At 40.9% G+C, this 23,736-nt stretch overlaps 1 protein-coding gene across 1 annotated transcript in view; it reads right to left on the bottom strand.

Annotated features, from left to right (window-relative positions):
- Positions 1–23,736, bottom strand: part of PCSK2 (proprotein convertase subtilisin/kexin type 2) — a 278,454-nt gene that overhangs the window by 64,904 nt on the left and 189,814 nt on the right. The window contains exon 6 of the mRNA XM_044263484.1: positions 13,028–13,104. Coding sequence (XP_044119419.1) covers positions 13,028–13,104 — 77 coding nt within the window. The remainder of the gene's footprint in view (positions 1–13,027; positions 13,105–23,736) is intronic.

Genomic DNA, 23,736 nt, shown 5'->3' with positions numbered 1-23,736 from the left:
GCAGATTCAGAATTCAAACTCAGGTCTGCTGCTTCCAAACCCTTGCTCTTACTGATGATCCTTGACTACCATCTATTCCTAACAGAAAAGTGCAGATAAAAAATATGATTAATTTTATGTGTTAACTTGGTGGGGCCAACGGGCGCTCAGATATTTGGTCAAACATTATTCTGGGAGTTTCTGTGTGGGAGATTTGGGTAAGAAAATTAATGGACTTGAGTAAAGCAGATTATCCCCTATACTGTGGGTGGGCCTCACCCAATTGGTTAAAGGCCTAAATAGAACAAAAAGAGTGCCCTTCTTGAGCAAGAGAGAATTCTCCAGCAAACTGCCTTTAAACTTGAACTGGGGGACTCCTGGGTGGCTCAGTTGGTTAAGCAGCTGCCTTCGGCTCAGGTCATGATCCCAGCGTCCTGGGATCGAGTCCCACGTTGGGCTCCTTGCTCAGCAGGGAGCCTGCTTCTCCCTCTGCCTCTGCCTGCCATTCTGTCTGCCTGTGCTCACTCTCTCCCTCTCTCTCTCTGATAAATAAATAAAATCTTAAAAAAAAAAAAAACTTGAACTGGAATGCTGGCTTTCCTGGGTGTCCTCAGTTTGCCAGCCCACCCTGCATTGGACTTGCCATCCTCCATCATTGTGTGAGCCAATTCTTTATAATCATCTCTTTCTCTCTATATCCATACCCTATTGGTCCTGTTTCTCCGGAGGATCCTGACTAATAACCGGTTTTCACTGGTTCTTTAGCTAATTCATTTGTTAATACCTTCGACTCAAGTTTTCTCGTACAGCATTGTCTGTTACTTTGCAACGTGATTTCTGGGATGGCAGAAGATGCTTATTTTCTTTTCTTTCTGGGATCCAGTTAGGGTTCATTTCCCAGCCTCTCTTGCACTGCCATGCAGTCATGTGACTGCATTATGCTAATGTGATGTGGGCACATGGGAGGCCTATTGCCTCCGGGCATAAAAACTGCCCATGAGTGCTTATCTATGCTCTTCCCATTCCTGCAATTTAATGTGGACAAGCATGGTGACTCTGGAAAGGAGTGTCACAGATGGAAGAAGCTCATGTCCTTGAATTGCCACATGAAGGGTAGCTGTTCCACTAAGAATACGTGGAGGAACTGGTAGGTGAATGATAAATAACTTTTATTGTGTTAAGCCGCTAAGATTTGGGGATGCATTTATTACAGCTGCTGGAATAACCTGAACTGGTGAACTTTAATTTTATTCTTATTGAATGGTTCTAGCATATTAGTAGCTCCTGCTTGATATCTTTTCTGGAAGGAGAAATTCAAATGGTAAGTAAGTGAAATAAATGAATTTGAAGGGTGTCATAAATACTAAGGAGATGTTTGGGTGACCACAAGGATGTTGGGTGACAAGGATCAGAAGAAGGCCATCCTTGGAAGAATAGGAGAAAAAGTCTGTCTTGTCTGATCTCTTATTCCCTACCCTCTTCTCAGGTTTGTGTGGTATGTGGGAGGGCACCTGGGCACTGGCAAATTTAATACACACTCTAAGGCTGGTGGGTTGAAGTGGTTCTGTTAACAGCACTGGCTCTGACTGACATATTGGTGCTTCTATTTTGGCTCAGTTTACTATTATTATTTTTAAAATACCAACAAATTCAGTGCATAACAAAACCAATCTCATACCACCCAACTTTATCAAAGCCAAATGTTTTCCCTACTTTAGATTTTTTGTGGGTATACTATCTTTTATTCAACTGGCCATCTATTGATAGATATTTGGTTATTTTTATTCTTTACTCTTGTGCATACATGTACAGTTAATATTATGCTGTATTTGATTAAACATTTTTTGTTAATCAACTTAAAGAAAAATAGATATTTTTTTGTTCAAACTGCTTAATACATCTCTAAAGAAATGATAGAATACTAAATAACTACAATGTCATTATCACACATAATATAATTAACAAAATGGTAGTTGGTTCTCAGGGAGAGCAGGAAGACAAAACCATTGCTGTGATGGAAAGAGTGAAAACTAAGGCAGCAGCGGTGTGCAGGGAAAAGAGGAAGTTGATTCAAGAGACATTTAGGAAATGGGTGTTATTCAGCAAGATTTGGTGATACAACGAGCACTTCTAATGTCATTCTCTTAAGTTACCTTCAGTTTACCCATGAGGGTAAATTAAATCTCTTTCGACCTTATACCTATCTTCATTCTATTATAGACTATATAGTTTTAAATTTTAAAGTGTATGTCTTGAGGAAAGTTAACCCTTGAAGGAACAGAAAGACAGGCAGAATGAAGAACATGTACCCTATTTGTCATGGAAACTCTGGTCACACAAGAAAACAAAATGGCAGAACAAATACATAGTACAGTTATGGCCTCTGGCCTGATCCCCACCTTCCTGAGCAAAGCAAAGTGCATATTTCTGTGCATTACTAGTCAAGATATTCTGGATATTCACATGACCAAAGGAGTCTGTAATTACAAGGGTACATTCCATGTATCTTATATTGATATACTTTTTTTTAAGGAAATAAATCTTTACTGATACAATCAAAACCCTTCCCTAGGCCATACTTCTCTTCACTTCCTCAGAAGTGACTACTATACTAAGTTGATTCTTGGAATGCATGTGCATGTTTTCATGCAATTAGTTTATAATCAGCTATACATAAGCATATAAGCCACTACTTGCTTGTTTTCAAACTCTATATAAATGTTTCATATATATATGAATATATAATATATAATACACATATTACACATATATACATAATATGTATATATACATACACATATATATCACATATATATGTACATATATACATAATATGTATATATACTATACATATTATATATTATATAATCTCTAAAATTTGCATTTTTCACTTGAATTTCTGAGGTTTATTCATAAATTCTGGTGCATTTATTTATTTTTATTTCTTAAAAAAGATTTTATTTATTTGACTGAGACACAGCAAGAGAAGGAACACAAGCAGAGGGAGAGAGAGAGAGAGAGAGAGAGGCAGGTTTCTAGAGCAGAGAGTCCAATGCAGTGCTTGATCCCAGGACTCTGGGATCATGACCTAAGCAGAAGGCAGCTGCTTAACAGCCTAGCCACCCAGGCACCCCTGGTGTATCTATTTTTACTGCTGTGTAGTGATGCTGTGTAGTAGTCCATTTATAAATAGGTTGAGATTTACTTATTCATACTCCTAGTCTTAGACATTTAGGTTGTTTGCAATTGGCTTGCCATTACAAATAATTTGAGAAGAAACCTTTTTTTACACTATTACCTTGTGCACATGTGTGGCAGTTCCTCTGGGTATGTATGTAAGGGTAAAAACACGTTTTTTTGATATATATTACCTCCTGCAGAGAGGGAGAGAGCCAACACCTAGTATCATCAAACTTGACCATTTGTGCATATCCAAATGCTGTGAAATGGTATCTTATTTTTTATTTTGCAATTTCCTCATTGCTAGGAATGTTGAGCATCTTTTCATATGTGAATTAGCTCAGGTGTCCTGTTAATCATCTTTGCATAACTTTGGGCCCCCTTTTTTTTTCTATTTTTTTTTTCATTGATTTATAGCTCTTCTTTGTATATGTTGGCTACTAACCATTTTGGTTCATAGAACTTGTACCTATCTAGTCTGTGGCTTGTCTTTTAACTTTGTTTATTGTGATTTGTGAACTGAAGTGTATAATTTTTACTTTGCTTTTTTTTTTTTTTAGATTTTATTTATTTATTTGACAGACGGAGATCACAAGTAGGCAGAGAGGCAGGCAGAGAGAAAAGAGGAAGCAGGCTCCCCACTGAGCAAAGAGCCCAATGTGGGGCTTGATCCCAGGATGCTGGGATCATGACCTGAGCCGAAGGCAGAGGCTTTAACCCACTGAGCCACCCAGGCGCCCCTTACTTTGTTTTCTTAAACTTATCCTTTTCCTTGTGGTTTAGTGTCTTGTTTAAGAAATCCATCCCTAGCCCAGAATCATAAAGATGTTTTCTTACATTTTAATTAAAAATTCTCCTAGAGCCACCCTAGAGCCTGGGTCATGATCTCAGGGTCCTGGGATCGAGCCCCACATCGGGCTCTCTGCTCGGCAGGGAGCCTGCTTCCTCCTCTCTCTCTGCCTGCTTCTCTGCCTACTTGTGATCTCCATCTGTCAAACAAATAAATAAAATCTTAAAAAAAAATTCTCCTAGAATTCATTTATGCTCAGTGTGTGGGGTGAACACCTATTTCCCCCATATGAATAACTAGCAGCATTTATTGAGTATCATTTTGCCATCCTTTTTTCATTGTTTTTTATTGCCATCTTGGTCATTTATTAAGATTCTTTTGTACTGGGGTGCCTCGGTGGCTCAGTTGTTAAGTGTCTGCCTTTGGCTCAGATCATGATCCCAGGGTCCTGAGATGGAGCCCTGCATCTGGCTCCCTGCTCAGTGGTAAGCCTATTTCTCCCTCTCTCACTCCCCCTGCTTGTGTTCCCTCTCTCGCTGTGTCTCTCTCTGTCAAATAAATAAATAAAATCTTAAAAAAAAAAAAAGATTCTTTTGTATGGCAGTCTGCTTTTGGGTTTTCTCTTCTGTTTCTTTGATTGTTTTTTCCTCTCCCCAGGCTAACCCTTCTCTCTCATGATTATTACAGTTTTGTAATGCTTTGTCATCTGCCAGGCAGAATTTTCCCATCTTGCTGTTGTGGTTCATCTTTCCTTTCTCTTTTATTTCTTCTTTATAATCATTCTCCTCCTCCTTTGTCTTACTGTATTCTTGGCCCTTTGCTATTCCCTATCAATTCTGGGATCATTTGGGCTAGTTTCACAGAAAAATAGTCTTGAGACTTTAGCTGAAATTGCATTGAATTAACAGATTAACTTGATATCTTTATATTTTTCCTTCTTTCCATCCATGAACTTAGTAGGCAGCTCCATTCATTCAGGACCTCTTGAATGCTTTCTAATTTTTTAAATTTTCTCCTTAATGTTCTCATGTATCTTTTCTTAGGTTTATAATTATTTCATTGGGTATGAGATATGGCATGGTATCAAATAAAAGAGATGATAAGAAGCATTCTTTTTTCACCCAGAATTAAAGAGAATGCCATCAAAGTTTCAAGATTAGGAATAATGTTGTAAACTGGAGGTTGCCAGAGGGGAGAGGGTGGGAAAAATAGGTGAAGGGCATTAAGAGGTTCAAACTTACAGTTATAGAATGGATGAATCGTGGGAGAGAAGGGTACAGCATAGGGAGTATAGTCAATAATATTGTAATGGTGTTTCATTGTAATGGATAGTGACTATACTTACCGTGGTGAGCACAGCTTAATGTATAGAGTTGTCAAATCACTATGTTGTGCACCTGAAATTAATGCAGCACTGTATGTCAACTTTACTTCTCCCTCCCCACAAAAAAGAAGAATGTTTGCTGTAGGTTTTTAATAAACAATGTTATCTTCAGTTCAATAATTATCTCTTCAACTGCACCCAGGCTAGATTTTATCACATTCATTGGGATTTCATTCCAGAGGCTACATTTCCCAATTGCAATTGTTTCCTTCTCATATTCATGTTTATTTTTGCTTGTTTCTCCATCATTTATATTTCTTTTAAAATGGATGTTATCCATGCACTTATTCCTCTAAGAAAACTAAATATAACTTACTTTAATGTCTTCTTCAAGACTCTCAAACCACAACTTTAGGAAACAAACATGTTTGCTGGAGGGGAGGTGAGGTGGGGAGGAATAATTCAGTGATGGGCATTAAGGAGGACATTTGATGTAATGAACACTGGATGTTATATGCAAGCCATGAATCACTAAATTCTATCTCTGAAACTAATAAAAAAAACTCTCCATAAAATTAATTGCACTTGATATAAACTCATATCTTGACTTTTAAATTGTGTTTGATGTGGGTTTTTTTCCCCCAGATACTGTGGAATGTTAGTTTGTAGGTTATTAAGTTGGAGGGTTTTTGTTTCCTTTTCTTTCTCTCTCTTCCTTTGGGCTCCTTTCCTAGTTGTTGGCTCCACAGTTGTTTTAATGGATTCCTTAGTTCTATATCCCACAGCCAAAGCTTATAATGAGGTTTTAGGGCCCTTGATTCACAGAGATATTGGAGATAAGCAAGCCAGTGGGCAACTTGGCCAGGTTCATGGACATGAGTCTCTAGCCTCCAGTCTCCCTAGGTCTACAGATCCCTACACAACGAGAACTGTAGAGCAGCTAGGTACAGTCTTTTCAGCCATGTCTTTGGAGAAAGATACTTTCATGTTAGATATATTGGAGCTGAAGTGCAGGGCTCAGTCATTCATGTTTCCTGGCTTATATTGAATGCTCTCTCCAAGGGTAAGCCCAAACGGCTGGATAGGACAGCATGTACAACTGCTTCTGGGGAAAACCCCAAGTCACCTGGCAAGCACTCAGTACTTTCTGGAGAAGTAAAGAGGCTTTCCATCTTTCTCACCCTAGATGCTAAGCGCTTCAATCTTCCCCACAAATCAACCTTGTTTCATGCATTTAAGCCATCTTTGGATATAACTCTTCTTTCAATCAGAAGTGCAGAAACACAGGCACCAGACCCTGGCCAGAAAGTTTAACCTTGAGCTACTGTTTTCTAATTTTTGTCAAAGGCTCAGATGAGAGATTGAATGGCTGAGAAAGGTGGGTGAGGTTGTCCATAGCTGGGTCATCCATTGACTCCTTTGGCATAAACCCTCCATTTTCTAGCTAGTTGGAGAACCTCTGTCTTAGCTCCTCTAGACATCCCTTTGCTGAATTTCACAATTATATTTGTTGTCATTTAGGGAATGCCTACCATGTGTCATGCTCTGAACCAAGTACCATATATGCGTGTATATAGTCCTGCATAGAAACTGTCTAGGTGGAGTTCAGGCCCATTTTACAGATGGGGAAAATTATTTAGGGATCACTTTATCTATTCCAACCAGTTAAAACACTACATTTGTCCATCATAATCTGCTGTATTTTTCTTCCTTAAGGAAAGAATTATTGCTACCTGAGGGCCATAAAAGTCCCCCATATGGCATGCATAATATTAGTTTCCAAGGTAGAAATGACTACACCAACATACAGAGATGTCTTTTACAGTCTATGTAATTCTCTCCATAACCCCCTCCTCTGTGTTATGTCTATTTCTTTGAACTGAGGGGAAAAATCTAAGTAATGAAGATCTGTCTAATGCAGGTAGGGAACCAGAAATTTTTTAAAAAAGCAACTGTATGGTATTTCACCAATGGCTCCTAGCGGCTCACAAAATTAAACTATGTAGGATTTCACTATGCTCCGGTTTGGGTAGAGATAGTTAATGGCAAGGGGTAGCATTTGCGCTCACATCGGCTTATGAGGTTGTCTCAAAGCTCACATGAGAGAAGGAGTTAGATTAGGTCTTTGAAAACAGTTTGAATTTGATTAGCCAGGAGCTGATTTCAGAATTAATTCATAAAGACAGGAGGGAAAGGTGTTCGTCTATTTCTCCACCATTAAGTGTCTCCCGGGTAAAGCATCAGTTTCCATCAACGTGTAAATATCCAACCAGAAATGGCTGTTTCCCTCACAGGTTCTTTTTTGGCCTGTTGCACAGCGTTCTTCAAAATGAAATATGACTTCTAATAAGAAAAAAAAAGTTAACCACTGAGAATCTTGCTTATTTGAAGGTTTAACTAATGCTATCAATCAATTGAGCTCACGTAGAGATCCATATCCCTCAGCATCTGTTTACCCTTCTTCCTCTGTTCACCCCCAGTTTGGTTGCCTGAGTAATAAATGTCTTCTCCCTTTCTGAATTTATAGTAAACTCTTTGTGGCCAGGAATTGCCTCTCATCCAGAATCTCTTACTCGTTAGGGCTCACGAGAGAGCGTGCAGCACCGTTGTGATGCCCCATAAATTCTGCCGATGGCAGGGATGACATTTCAGTGGTGAATGCCTGTCAAAGAAATGCTATGCAAGAGGGAGTTTTATGGACAGCAGCACAGTAATGGAATACAGATCTGTGATGCATCACCAAACATTGACCTAAAAGCAAGCAAGGCTGGGAGATTATTGACAAAGTGTGGGCTGCAAACCTTGGAAGAAGTAAGCCATTCTAAAACGGACAGGTGTCAAGGGCCCTCAACGCATAGGCATGGCCGAGAAGGTCTGCCACCCATCCATCAACCAGCCAATCAATATGGGTTGAGTGTCAGCAAGGAAAAACAAGTAAAGCTAGATGCTGATACCACACAAGAAATAAGTTATATCTGTTTTGCATATTATTGATGCTTATTAAACATGGATTGTTTTCTACCTTTTTGCAAACTGGGTTACCCCTACTATGACTATATTATTATTTTGCTTGGCGGTCTGTATTTCTCTGATTACAAGCTAGAAGGAAATTATACTCCATTTACAAATTTCTCAACTGTGTTTCAGCTATCTCCCTGGAGCTTGGATACTGCAGGTAATTATTAAATGGTTCACAGTAGAATAAATATACTTGCTCTGCTTAAAAAGGAATAATCCTATAAAATCAAATTAAGCACAGGGCAAGAAATTCTAATATACATATCCCCTAAAAGCAGTTCTGCATATGCATGAAGTTTGCTTTCATAAACAGTCCTTGGCTGGGAGTTTTGAATATGTTCTGAAGCAATGTGCACTCAGAGGAAAACCAGTTACCAAAGAATTGCAGAAGGGATGATAAGCTAGTTTAAAGTGTGAGGAGAGCCCAGGAGAGACACTCTACTATTAAATTCGGTTTCCCAACCAGGAGAACAGTGCTTGCTTGCTGGAGAGTGGCCCTTGTAGGGCATTTTGTTTTCTATTTCCCATTGCAATGCAAAGCCCATGATGGAGAGATGCTGCATTTTTCTGCCCAGCCATTGCTTCTAAGTTCTAAGCTGCCTTTGAGGCTACCAGTGCGGCAGGAACAAGCTCATTGCTGGTCAGCATCCACCAGTCCTTTGTCGGAGCTTCAGAACAGCTAAAACTAGCATTTCTTAAGAGTCCCCGGTCTGCTGAGCAGAGATGGTCCTGGCTTGGTGTCCATGCCCAGAGGAGAACATCCGAAGAAACTGGCATGCCTTGGTGGCTGCACAGCTGGCCAGAGGCTCATACTGGCCTGAGAGTAAGCACAGCTCCAGCTAAAAGCAGGTGCTGGACTCAAGACTCCCAGAGCCCCCAGGAAAACACACTCCCTGGATGCAATGGGAGAAGGGTCCTCATCTATGCCTCGGGCCCAGTTTGCGACCCAATCACAAAATCTCTCCTTTCTCCTAGCAACCTGTGTCAACCATTCATGCACACCTCTTCCATGAAGCCTTCCTGGAATGCTGCCCCTATCCCAGTCTCTAACTCCCAGTTCACGTGTCTAGGCTACCTCCTGAACATGTCTGCACCTCCTGCCTCTCTTCCTTCATCTAAATATGCCCCTTAACTCCACCAGTTACCTTCATTCAAACCCTAAATGCCACCTATTCATGGAAGCCTCTCTAAGCTTCTCCAGCCAGAGATAGTTCTGCACTTCTCTGTGCTCTCCAAGGCATCTTATGAGGCAGTACATGCAATGACCACCTTACTGGTGTCAAATCCTGTCTCCACCACTTATTGGCAGTGTGACCTTGCACAAGTTACTAAGCCTTTCTGTGCCTCCATTTTCGAAATGGAGATAATCCTGGTTAATAGCTATTTCCAAGGGTTATTATAAGAATTAATTGAAAGGCTACATGCAAAGTACTTTAAAAAGCACCTTGAGCAAAGAAACTGCCCAATAGGCATTAGCTTCCTTGTGTTATTTTAGCCCTGGCTGTGGGCTTAGCACTATGATGATTTGGGCATCTGTCTCTGTCTCTGTTCATAGGATATTTGCAAGCTCCTCAGAAGCTTGCACACCAACACTAATAGTTTCACAAATACCCAACTAAATTATGCCCTATGGTTTTTAAAAAAATTAATTAACTAATTAATTAATTTTTAAAAGATTTTATTTATTTATCTGACAGAGAGAGATCACAAGTAGGCCGAGAGGCAGAGCGGGAGGGGGAAGCAGGCTTGCTGTCGAGCAGAGAGCCCAATGCGGGCCTCGATCCCTGGACCCTGAGACTATGACCTGAACTGAAGGCAGAGGCTTAACCTACTGAGCCACCAAGGTGCCCCGCCCTATGCTTTTTAAATGTACTTTGTATTATGGAAAAAGTCCGAGATTTACAAGAGTAGAGTGGAATCTCATGTCCCCAACCTAGGTTTTAACAATTACTAACCTATGACCAAGTTTTTTTTCCTGTATTTGCCCACTCATTCTTCTTCCTCTGGCCTCAAGCCCTACATTATACTGAAGAAAATACCAGGCAAATATTTCACTCAGGGAATTTTAAATAAACGCACCCTACACTCATGGAAAGGATGCTATATTCAACGTTTCCTTGTGCCAAGAAGGAATTATCTCCGGGACAGACCCAGAATTTTGGACCACAGATCCTCCCAGTGCTGTGGGCTTGAACTTTGACCCACCTTCTTTCCAGAAGCATTGCCAATAGTAATTATGTTTTGAGAGGTCACAGTTTGAGTGGGTACCATCTGGTCTTTGTAATAACAAACCGTGGTGGACAAGGATCTTCAAGCATGACTTGATAATTGGGAAAAGCCCCATTTATAGGTCAGAGTGGGTCCTGGGTCTTGCATCAGTGGCTTCCTAACAGGCCAGGATCATACGTGCCTGACTCATGAAACGGTGTGTCAGGCACTTGGATACTCGGGAATATTCACCATTGCAGTGAAGAATTGTATTGCAATAAGCCCTGATCAGTCCTTGTTAGAGGATTTTAGTCAGTTTCAAATTGAACTTTCAAGAGCAAGTTTGCCGATGGAAACGTTTCAAATAGAAGCCATCTCTGGTTTTTCCTTATTTGTGTCTTTAAAGTATATTCTTACAACACATTCCACAAGAAGACTTGCTTGGAGAGGTTGTGTTTGGGTTCAGAAAATGGGATGTAGCGGGATGGGGATGAAAACCATTGTGTTGGTTGTATTTTTGTACCTGAATCAATCAGTCCAAGATTAATTTCATATCTACTGGCTTAGTTATTGTGTGGATGATTGATACTCCGCCATGCTGAAGTCAGATGCTCCTTCTTGGTCTTTCTCAGAGCAATGTTCCAAACCACCATCCCCAATTATGTCTCACCTCTGACTTAGTGACATCAATTTGGAAATTTCACATCTCTGTGTCTGGAAATGGTTTATTTGCTCAGGGTATGTCAGGATCTATGGTTGTAAGTCATGGAAGGTACGAGATGCTTCGTGTCAGAACTTCTCAGACCTTTTTGATACATCTTCATTCCCTAAACACACCTCCAAACACTGCAGGATCATTTTAAAGCAGCTTTGGAAGTTGATAAAGAGTAAACTGTGTTATTGGACATCAGCTATGATCTTTTTAAAATGTTGCAAATTTGGGGCACCTGGGTGGCTCAGTGGGTTAAAGCCTCTGCCTTCAGCTCAGGTCATGATCTCAGGGTCCTGGGATTGAGCCCTGCATCAGGCTCTCTGCTTGGCAGGGAGTCTGCTTCCCCTTCTGTCTCTGCCCGCCTCTCTGCCTGCTTGAGATCTCTGTCAAATAAATAAATAAAAATCTTAAAAAAATAAATAAAATGTTGCAAATTTAATTGTTTTTTCTTCTTCTTTATTCTTTTCTGTATTTTTTATAATCGCCAAGTCCCCAACTCATGTGCACTTACTGTGCCTCAGACATACACTGGTCAACTTGTTAACTGTAAGGACAGAGTCTGAGCTGCCTGGGCCACTGGGGACCCGTCCCTGGCTACCCTCTGGCTGTCATGCTTTCTGTCTTTTATAATAAAAGTGATGCTTATTAAAGAATGGTACAATTTGGATTTAGAAACATGTCTGAAGCTTGGATTCAAGCATTGGCTCTGACCAGGAAGTCATGCAACCTTGCCAACCAACCCCCTCCTCACTTTAAAAAAAATCACGGAACAGAGAATGACAACATTTGTTTTATCTACATGAGTTTGCCATGGGAAGTAAAAGCGATGTTCACATATTGTTAAACCATTAATTGAAGTTTATACGTTTTCATGAATTTCACCCAAGAACATCAATAATAAGCAAGCACTAGGTCTGAAACTGTATTGATTCTGAGGGGGCAAGTCACTCATCTCTATTTCTTGATACTTCTTATAAACAATCAACCATCTAGGCAATAATTTTACTTAGAGAAAAGATACTACATATTTACATGTTTGGAAGCAGGAGAGGCTGAAGAAAAGGCACAACTTTGGACAGACCATGGCTAGTTCAACTGACAAGATGCCAAGCAATACTTCAACCCTCTGAGTTGATAATACTACCTTATATATTTGAAAGTGACTAAGAGACCAGATCTTAAAAGTCCTCATCACTACAAAAAATATTTTGTGTTACTAGGCATGGTGTCAGGTACCAACTAGACTTAAGGTAGGGATCATTTTGTAATATATGCAAATATCAAATCACTATGTCGTATACCTGAAATTAACATAATGTTATGTATCGATCATACCTCAATTAAAAAAATACTTCAAACCTTTGCCGATAATGCTTACTGTTTAGTTGAAGAGAACTATTTGAGCTCTTACGAGGTTACAGCAGAAACACTTTTCAAAAACATTTGGACACAGAGCAGAGAGGCAAAATAGTTCTCTTCAATGGATCAAGTGAAATGAATGTGTTTTAAATTCACATTCGGTTAGGTTGAAAAAAGGATTTCTCATTATTTTTACTTTCTGCTATCTTTAATAAAGTGTCAAATAACTCCCAATTCAAGAGAAGAGAAGAATCAAAAGTCAGTTTTAGAGGAATGCTGCCGTATTAACAAAATCTAAGAATTTAGAGAATGTAGCTACGAAGGAGAAAAATCACAATATAATTTAGTGAAGAAGGGAGATTAATCTTGTTGGTGATGCTCAAGCTTTAAAAACAAAGCAGTGTCAAATAAAACCCCCAAATCTAAAGTCAAAGACAGCCCACGAGGCCCAGTTTACCTGTTGAACCAGTCATCTGTGTATCGAGGGTAAGGATAGGGGTCATTGCCGCTGAAGTCATAGCTTGCCTCGGCGTTCTGAAAAACACAAGGTGTCTCATTAATTTAATCAAGCCAGACGTTGAGGCAAGAGAAAAAGCTGCAAGACATGACTGTTTTATGGTTACAGGCCCTCTGTGGAGTGCTTTGTTAATGTTCCGCGCTAGACCAGCCCTCACCAAATGGTGCCAGAGCTGGTGGGTCCTTGGATCTCTCTGTTCTCCCTTTATGCTTCCCAGGGTTCCTCACCCCATTCTAATTCAGACCTTCCAAGAACCGGCAAATTGGAGTCTTACGCTCTCCAGGACTGCCTCCGTTTTAAGTTGAGTCACCACCTGTGGGTAAATGAGGTTCACCTGGGATCTAGGACTTATATGTCCTTGGACCGATGGTCAGAAGGTTCGAGATCTTATGTCACAAGTGAGGCAACCTCTGGAGTTTTCTTGCTTTATGCAGAAGGCTCACTTCCAGCTCCCAGCTTCAGACTGACATAGGCTTGTTTCCTTTATATTCATGGGTGTGAAACACCCACCCAAGCCCCTAACATCAACACGGTGTCAACTTCATTTACTCACTCGACACACGTCAGTAAGAGTCTAACCTATGCCAGACATTTTTCCAAATATGGGAATGCAGTTGGTGATATCTCTGCCCTCATGTAACTTACAGCCCAGTGTGTGGGGGGGGGCACAGAGCAACAAATGATGAAATAAATAAGTAGACATTTACAAATGGGGAGTACTCGTATACCCTACAGTATTCAGTTCGAAGCTTAAATTCTATGCCTCCATCACCCCTGCCTTTCCCATGGAGAGTCCTTTCCCCATGGAAACTAATTCCATATCCGCTTATTTTCCATTTTGATTTTTAGTTGATGAGCCTTTTATTTTGGTCCATGATGGGAGATGATCCACCACCTTTTGGAGACTAATCCATCCCTTCTCACTGCTTTCTCTCCTTGCCTGGGACACTGAAAATGAGAATGCCATTTTTCTCTGCTTTGATTTTGAGTTCTGCAGTAAAGCTCTAGAGGGTTTCCTGGTCCACAGCAGACAGGGGGCTGGGGAGCACTGGGTTCAATGTATATTCCAGTGTGGTCATTTCTTGAGTCACGGGTCCTGAGACATTTCCAAGAATTGTGCCCTTTTGTCATGTAAAACGCTTCAGTTTCTGAACCTGATGCATTAGTGGCATAATGTTTTTAAGAGCACATTGATGAATTCCATTAGCTTGTGTTTCCACTTCTTGGATGACAAAAGATGATTTGTCCCCAGTAGTTGTAATAGGCAGAATTATAATACTAATTTATTTAAATAAATGTGGTGTTTGGGGTAGATGTCACCCTGAAATTAAAAAATTTTTTTTCTACCAAGATTTTATTTAAATTCCAGTTAATTAACATATAGTGTATTGTAAGTTTCAGGTATAGAATTTAGTGATTCATCACTTACATACCCAGTGCTCATCATAACCCTCTTTAATGCCCATCACCATTTAACCCACCTATAGTTACGAGTCTGTTTTCTGGTTTGCCTCTCCTTTCTTTGCTCCTTTGTTAATCTGTTTTGTTTCTTAAATTCCACATGTGAATTTCTCTGACTAACTTATTTCATTTAGCATAATACTCTCTAGCTCCATGCATGGTGTTGCAAATGGCAAGATTTCATTCTTTTTTATGGCTGAATAATATTCCACTGTGTGTGTGTGTGTGTGTATGTGTGTATATATATATGTGTATATATATACATACATATATACATATGCATACACACACACACACACACACACACACACATACACATACACCACACCTTCTTTATCCATCCATCTGTTGATGGACATTTGGGCTTTTTTCATAATTGGTTATTCTAAATAATGCTGCTATAAACATTGGAGTGCATTTATCCCTTTGAATTAGTATTTTTGTATGCTTTGGGTAAATACTTACTAGTGCCATTGCAGGGTCATAGGGTAGTTCTATGTTTAACTATTTGAGGAAAGTCCATACTGTTTTCCAGAGTGGCTGCCCCGGTTTGCATTCCCACCAACAGTGTTAGAGGGTTTCCCTTTTTCTAGATCTTCACCAACATCTGCTGTTTCCTGAGTTGTTAATTTTAGCCATTCTGATCAGTGTGAGGTGATGTCTCACTGTGGTTTTGATTTGTATTTCCCTGATGATGTGTTACGTTGAATATCTTTTTGTGTCTGTAGACCATCTGTATGTCTCCTATGGAAAAATGTCTATTCATGTCTTCTGCCCATTTTTAAATTGGATTATTCATTTTGAGGTGGTGAGTTTTATAAGTTCTTTATAGATTTTGGATACTAACCCTTTAACAGATATGTTATTTGCAAATATCTTCTCCCATTCTGAAGGTTGCCTTTTAGTTTTATTGATTGTTTCCTTTATTGTACAGAAACTTTGTATCTTGACGAAGTCCCAATAGTTCATTTTTGCTTTTGCTTCCCTTGCCTCAGGAGACACATCTATAGTTACTACAGCTAATGGCAAAGAGATTGCTGCCTGTGTTCTCCTCCAGGATTTTGGTGGTTTCCTATCTCACTTTTAGGTCTTTCATCCATATTGAGTTTATTTCTGTGTGTGGTGTTAAAAATTTTTTTTTTAAGATTTTACTTATTTATTTGAGGAAGAGAGAGAGAGAGAGAGAGAGAGAGAGAGAGAAGAGTGCACAAGCAGGAAGAAAGGCAGAGGGAGAAGCTGAGCAGGGAGCCGGATGTCGGACTCTGTCCCCGGACTCTGGGATCGTGACCTGAGCTGAAGGCAGACGCTTAAACGACTGAACCCAGGCGCCCCCAATTTTTTTCCCCCAATTTTTTAAAAAAGATTTTATTTATTTGACAGACAGAGATCACAAGGAGGCAGAGAGGCAGGCAGAGAGAGAAGAGGAAGCAGGCTCCCCACCGAGCAGAGAGCCCACCATGGGGCTCAATCCCAGGACTCTGAGATCATGACCAGAGCCGAGGGCAGAGGCTTTAACCCACTGAGCCACCCAGGGGCCCCCCAATTTTTTTAAATATAAAAATTTGGGGCCTTATTGAAGTATACTTGGTCTATTTCACATGTAATGAGCTTGCACATATGCATACATCTGTGATCACATTGCCACAACTAAGGTGCTACATCATGTTCATCACCTCCTTAGATTTCTGTGTGCTCATTTGTGTCTGGGTGTTGTTTTTGATTTTGTTGGTGAGAACCTTTAACATGAAATCTATCCTCTTACCACAGTTTAAAGTACATAATACTGTATTGCTGGCTGTGTTGCACAACACAGCTCTAGAAATTACTCAGCATAACAGAAACTTCATTCCCATCAAAAATTAATTCCTCATTTTCCACCTTCCCCAACCCCATTCAAAATTTGGAACAGTCCTTTTTACCTGTGGTGTTGGACAAGCCTATCCTTTATTCTAAAATCTAGGTCTTCCTTTAATAAGTGATCATCAGAGAGGACATCCTTCTGTCTCCTCTGGCCATAATTGTTGGTTCCAAATAATCTGCTCCTCCTTCTTTCTTTAGATCCCAAACTACTCTCATTTACCTTTTTAAAAAGTTTAATTCTCAACCTGGTCTATATTTTCTGTCTCTGGGAGACATATTTGGCATGTTTTTTTGTTTTGTTTTGTTTTTACTTTTCTTGAACTGTTTGGCTTTCAGTTGTTTTGAGAGGTACTATTTTGAAATAATAACTATGTTCAGTTACCCCTAACGTTCTCTGAATTTTTGAGACAAGAGCATTCTTAGGTACAGTTGGGGGATGGGAAAGAGAAATTCAAGTTAGTACTTTTCTTTTGGGTTTTAAAGCTGGGGTTGAAACCTAAGTAATAGATTTGGAAGACTGTTTGCTAAGCCTAGTTCCTTTTTCGATAGAAGGGAGAAAAATCCCCTGGTCTAAGGCAAATTGGATGGAAAAATTCAATGAGTAGCCATTGTGGGAACCCCAGAAATGGTGCAGAGTGCTACTTTCTTCTGAGTTGTGTTCTGGAGTAGGATGGAGGTATTTTGGAATGTCCAACCTTGGAAAGGCCTGGGACTCATCTTAGAACAGGGGACGATTTCTGCAGTTCAGTAGTGGCTCTCAGGGGTGTCTTAGCTCAGGGACTTGGGGTGGCCCCACTCTGCATTCCTCTGACCATCAGTGTGGAGCAGCTGGCAGCAGGAATATCCTGTGGGAGGGTGTGGTGGTGAGGACATGACAGTGAGAACCAGCTGGCCTAGAAATTTCAGGGGTCAGAACACTGAGGATCCAGGGTTGGGGCAGGATCTGCATGGACTTACAACCAAGGCCAGTGGAAATGGGGATGCAAGAGTGGAATCTAGGGGCACAGATGATGAGATGAAAACGTCAGCACTCTTGCACACTCTCCTAAGGCTGTGCTAGTCCTTTGAAGCTCAAGGTCAATCCTGGAGACAGGATGGTGGGGGCAACACCTGAGTTGACCAATGTGAAATTTCTGCCTTGAGTGAGGGCAATTAGGCTGGCAGATAGAAGCTAAATTCCATTAGAGAAAAGAAAAATTGGAATTTTCTGCACCTCTGTGTTTGCTGTCTGATTGCCTGGTTCACAAGCTTTTCACCCTGACTCACTTTTCTGGTTGATAATAATTACCCGTGGTCTGGGCTGAGGTCTTTGGTCTCCAACCTGGCCCTGGAGAAAACTGCTTGCCCTGAAGGTGGGCAGGGCCTGGAGAGGGTATTGCACAGATCTCACGGCCGAACTTGCAGCCAAGAATCCCCAGAACTCTGGGACCACTTTTCTAAGAAGGGAAAGACCCCATATTGTCTGGGGTCAAATTCACCTTTGGGTGTTGAGATGGTTGCACTGTTTTGTTGTCTTTTAATTAATTTGATGACTAATGCTTAATTCCTTGTGTAACAGTTTATACTGAGTGTTAATGAAGGCAAACAGTAGCGCTTGTTTAGCTGTAGGTCTTTTGGCTAAAAATCAAATGGTTTATAGCAAGAAAGAACAGTGAGCAACTTTTGGTAAGCATTCTGTTTATACTTTTATAGCCAAAACCGAGTCATTTATGGATTTGAATCACAGAGTTGTCATCCATAAAATTATTTGTGTAAGGGAATAAATTAAACCAGCCTTGAGTTATGCCAGAATTTTCTAAAAGAGCGATTAAGGTGGACATTGAGGGGGCAGTGGTGTCTCTGTAAATTTAATGCTTTGGTCATCCCAGGCTAAGCCATTGGCTTGTTTTGGTTTAAATTCTTCCATAACTTCTTTTGCAAATGCATCAGTCTACTTTCTTGCTTTAGAAAATACTAGTTGTTTAGTGAACATAATTTAATCATTGGTGATTCAGGATCAGGATGATTCAGAGTCATCACGAAGTACTTTGAATTATCATTGTACCATCGTCCTGAAAGTGAGAAGACGGGACTGAATCCAAACTGACCTCAGGGCTTCCCTGGAAGTTATTTCTGGAAGAAACTTCAGATATTGGTTCCTTTCTCTTATAAGAGTTGAGTGCAGGAGGAAAAAAAATACCCTCTGGTATTTAATAATTCTAAGGCTTAATTTCTGAGTATTTGAATGCATAGTCAGAAATCAAGACTGGATTAGCCCATAGAAAGGAACTTTAATGATTATGACACTGATTCTTATCCAAGCCCTCCGACGGTTATTTGTACCATGTACTTGTTTCCATCAGATGCCTACCTGCACATTAAGCTAGGAGAGGACAGGAACTTATTTTCAAGAAATCTTCTGACTTCTTATGTTTGAGATGTTGCCCTTGTGCTGCCTCCAGTCACGGACTGGCAAATGGCATGGGTCGGATGCTGGGGCTGGTCTCACTGTGAAAACTGATGGTGAACACAGTGGCAACTATGCCCCTTGCTTTAACACTCTCAGAGAAGCTTCTAAGGCCCTTGAGACTGAACCTGTCTCTGGCACTGCCACTCGGTCCCCCCTCCGCCCAGATTTAGAATTTAATGCCTCTGGGATCTGTGGACTCTGCCTGCTGGGTTGTACACAATGAAGGTGTCTGTAGGCGTCAGCTTGGAGAGAGATGCCTTCAAATCAAATAGATCTGGTTTCAAACCTGGGCTGTTTGGTTTTGGCAATTTTCTTATTTTCTGAAAACCACAGTTTCCTCGTCTTTAAAATGCAGATGATAAACCTGTAAGTACTTGGTTGTTATGAGGATAAAATGAATCAATGTAAGCCATCAAGTGCATTCTCTAACAGTGTGGGCATTCCCTCACCTCCGTCTTCTCCTTCCAGGTCCTTCACTTTCTTTGATTGCCTACAGCAAGAGTCACAAAATATGGTATGTGCCAAATCCGACCCTCTACCTGTTTTTGTAAATAAAGTTTTATTGGCACACAACCATGTCTATTTGTTTTATTGCCAACGGCTGCTTCCACACCATGACAGTAAATTTGTGATAGAAGCCCGCAAATCTTAAAATATTTACTACCTTTTAGAGAAACTGTTTGCCAGCCCTTTGCTGTCATCTTAGGCCTCTCAGGTCCCCAGGACACCCTCTGAGAGCCTGAGGCCTACACTATTTCACCCAATCCTTGTCGTCCTGAAGGACCTCCTTTGTTCTCAGACATATCTGTCCCATGCCCCATTCATCTAGGAGGGTTGTAGTTGCTGAAAAGCAATCTGATATCAGCTAGCCTCACTACACTGCTAAGAGTTTGATGTTTCCCTCTCCTGGCTCTCACACCAATCCAAGGTGGGTCCTCAGGTGTGACTTTGGTCAGAAACTGAAAGGGAGACTCATGGAAGCAGAAGAAAGCATCTGGCTGGGATGGTAGGAAGTCCCAACATTGTTTCCACCATCCCTGTCCATCACTGGTTGCGGGCTGCTTCTAGGGGCAATAGCCCTCTAGATCTTTGTCTTTCCATCTACAAGTGTCCTATCTGTTTCCGAAGTCAGACCATCACTCTTGGCAGAGAGCAGCGGGTGCTGGTAGTGAATAGTCCTCCGGCATGCAGAGGTGATCGCCAGGTGATACGCGTACATATGGTGTGTGCCTTACAAGGCCTTACCCATATTTCATTTTTGTGGTGCTGTGTTGACATTCTTACAATACAAGCTTTCATTATAGATCAATACAGTTAACATGGGGGGCCACTGCTCCATGAGAGAACAGATATTTTTAGAGCACTGAGGAACAAACTCTGTGGTCTGACTCTAAAATTAAGAAAGTGGTATCTTTAATCAGGGCTGCCATGGACAGTTGTCCGGGTTGTGCCTTGCATAAGGGTGCATACCAAAGGGGAGAAATTAAAGGCTGCATTGGACTCCACAAGCCGTGTGCCCTGGGGTGGGACTTGAAAAAATAATTGGCCAGCCCTTGGGGAGTGGGCACCCTTTTCTCATTTGTTTGACCAGAAGGAGGGTGCTGTTTTGCAATTCACCCACCAGGAGGGAGTGCTTTTCTCAATTGCACACAAATGCATGTAAGTACAACCGCATCTATGAACCATGGCAAGAAGTAGATCCCCTCGTTAGCGTCATATATAAGCTCAGACCTCAAAAAAATTGTACCAGGGAGACAAGATGTCCCCTGTGAAACGTCAGGTAATACCAGACTTACCTAATGTCTCAAACAATTAAGAGTATTATGAGTACAGCATGGCATATGATTAATCACCAATGAGATTCCAACAGCTATAGGCACTCAGAACAAGAGAGTACATCCATCCCATTTGTCCCTTTATTCTGACTTCTCCTTTCCCTGAAGGCGTTTAACCATATAACCCAGCCAGGAGCTATGTAACCGTATTAGCTGAAATTGCACTGTGCTCATGGACTAATGAAAGAGAAATGAGCTTCCCCAGATAGACTTGCAAACTGCAACCATATTGCCCCAGAACAAAGCTCATCTGTATGGAAACTGAGCAGCAAAATAGCCCAGGCCATTAGAGTCTAGAGAATTTTGCTATTGTGCCTACTTGCGTCAAATATGGTCATGGCTGAATGTTCCCAACTGTGCCTATTTTGATTTTCCTCAAATAATTCTCCCACATGCACTGCTTTAACGATAATGTTCAGCTCACTTTTGACTGAAACCAACATTAAAGGGATTTATGTCTATATTAAGTCTAGCTGTAAAACTTAATGAAATTTAACATTACTCCAGCACTCAGAAATTAAAAAAAAAAAAAGATACATCTTCAGAAGTGTTTGAAATCTCTCTTTTATACCCCTGAGATGGCCAGAGTTGTGCATTTTTCCAGTGATGGCGTGTTCTCTGATGGTGGATTTGACAACTCTTACCACCACTTCCTTCTTGCTCCTGTAAATTCTGGTAACTTCTGTAGTCCCCAGAGTACTCTTGGGGTGAGAAAACAAACTAACATCATAGCTGGGCCGGGCAAGGATCATACGCCCTCAAGCTATGTCCTGGACCACTAGGCTTCCTCTGTTTTCCAAAGCTGAGCAGTCCCTTCCTTTGACCATCAGGTTGCTCTTCTTGGCAGATCTGAGAGAGGTTCTAAACACTACACAAAATAGGAGGAATTGGTATTAATTCCCAATGGTTAATGCAGAGCCTTTCTCTCATTTTATTTAATAGTCTACTGAACCCTGTGGGGTAGAAGAGCAGATGTATTGAAGTATTGATGGAAGGGGTGAGTTTATATCTCCAAGAAACAGTCAAAGCCATACCTCTGGATGGTTGCCGTAGAGTTATCTCTATCTATCTATCCTTGACTTGTCTGGTTATTTTAAAAATCCTATGAAGCTTGTATTAGGCTGGATGAGGCTGATTCCCACCCATGAATTTTTTAAGAGCTATTCTGAACGTGTGAAATCCAGGCTGACCTGACGCTTTTGAGGAGAAACTGCCATTCACTGTAATGAGGCTCCGAGAGCTGCCTCTACGACAGGGTCCCATACTTGTTCAGAAAGAATTTACGTCTCTATTTTCACTAGCTGCCAACCCAGATTTAGCATTTCCTTCAATTCTGGCTGCAGACTCCAAGGCACCATATTATTAGCGGGACCTGTGAGCTTGTCACCAATACGTACTGTCATATCGCATTATAGTGCTTGCTGATGGGCTGAAATAGCTTTTCTACTCAGTCCTCCCTGCCACTAAATGTTGTTGGTTAATGCATTAAGAAAGAATGATACACACCACCATTCAGCACAGGTGTATTTTCATACACTGAAAACTGCATTTCAATATAGTTGCTTTCTTTGATTATCTCATATATTTTGTTTTATGGATTTAAAACATTTTTCTGAGAAGGAGGGGAGACTTTTGTGTACCAGGCAGTCAGTACAATTTCTCAGAAGAGAAATTTGGCAATATTCATCCAAATAAAAGACACACAGACTCTTTGACCCAGCTGTCCCACTTGGAAGAATTTATCCTAAGGGTGTACTTGCACATAACATGAAATACTTGCTTTTCAGTGTCTTCATGGCCACACTCTTATCATAAATGTGAAACACCAGAAGCAGCTTCAGTGTCCAACAGCTGGGACAACTGAAATAAATGATGGGGCACCCTTAAGACTCTGCAGCCCCCACCACGAATGAGGGGTCAAGCCTACCACGAACTCATTCCTAGGAAATAGGAAAAATTGCAAGTAAGAAAGGCAGTATGTACAATGGAGGGCCTTGCGAGCTACCATTTGCACTGAAGAGAAGGGTATTCTCGGTGATAAATACACACAGTTTTTCTGGAAAGATACCCAAGAGCCTTTTTATACAGCACTTTGCCTCTACAGAGGGGCTTGGGGTCTCCGGTGGAAGGAAGACATAATTTTCACAGCATAACCTTTTGTTCTCTGTAAAAAAAAATTTTTTTTTTTTTTGCCGTATGATAACAGGTAACTCATAACGAGTGCGAGGGACTCTTTGATATCCTTATGGGGTAGAAAATACTCTTATCACTCTCATTCTGTGAGCGAGGAAACCCAGGCACAGAGAGGCTGAGTATTTTGCCTGAGGTCGCACAGATGAAAAGAGATGGAGTAGGGATTTAGACCAGGCAGTCTGGCTCCAGAGGCTTCTCCTCTAACCATGCCGTCTTGCTGTTCTGCGTAATAAGAACCATAACCAGAGCCTTCTATTGCATTCATTGTTTAAAAGAGAAAAAAACAAATACCTAGCAAATAGAAAGGGCCAACTTAGTGGATGTACTCCCTAAATGTCAGTGGGTCATTCTGTCCAAATCTGAGCACGTACATCGAGCCAGTAATGTAACTCCCACCCTGGGACACACCTCATTCAAGAGCCGGGAGGCACATCTCTTCCTTTGTATGGTCTGTTCATTTTCCGAACAGCGTAGTTTGGTTTAGTAGAGTCTCTCATCCAAGGTAGGTATGCTGTCTTTGAGGCCTCAAGCAGCAGTTATGACTTCAAAGAGAAAGCTCATTTTCCTGCTCTCAACAGCAAGTCTTAAGCTACTCCCTTCTTCCTCTGTTGCTTATGTTGTTCCTCTTAGAAGGGGGACTTTTTTTTTTTTTTTTTTAAGAAACAGGCATTATACTCTATGTGAGACAAAAAGCAGTGGTGAGTGGAGTCCTCAGAAATGGAAATCTTGGAAATCCCTCTCCTCCGCCTTCTTCTTCTCCTTCCTCATGCTCTTTCCCTTCTTCTCCTTTGTCTCCTTCTCCTCCTCCTCTTCCTCCTCCTCCTTTCTCCAGAGACTCTTCAGCACTATGT

The sequence above is a fragment of the Neovison vison genome, chromosome 8 (genome assembly GCF_020171115.1).
Source record: "Neovison vison isolate M4711 chromosome 8, ASM_NN_V1, whole genome shotgun sequence".
NCBI lineage: Eukaryota > Metazoa > Chordata > Mammalia > Carnivora > Mustelidae > Neogale > Neogale vison.
This window is presented reverse-complemented; position numbering and strand designations above follow the sequence as displayed.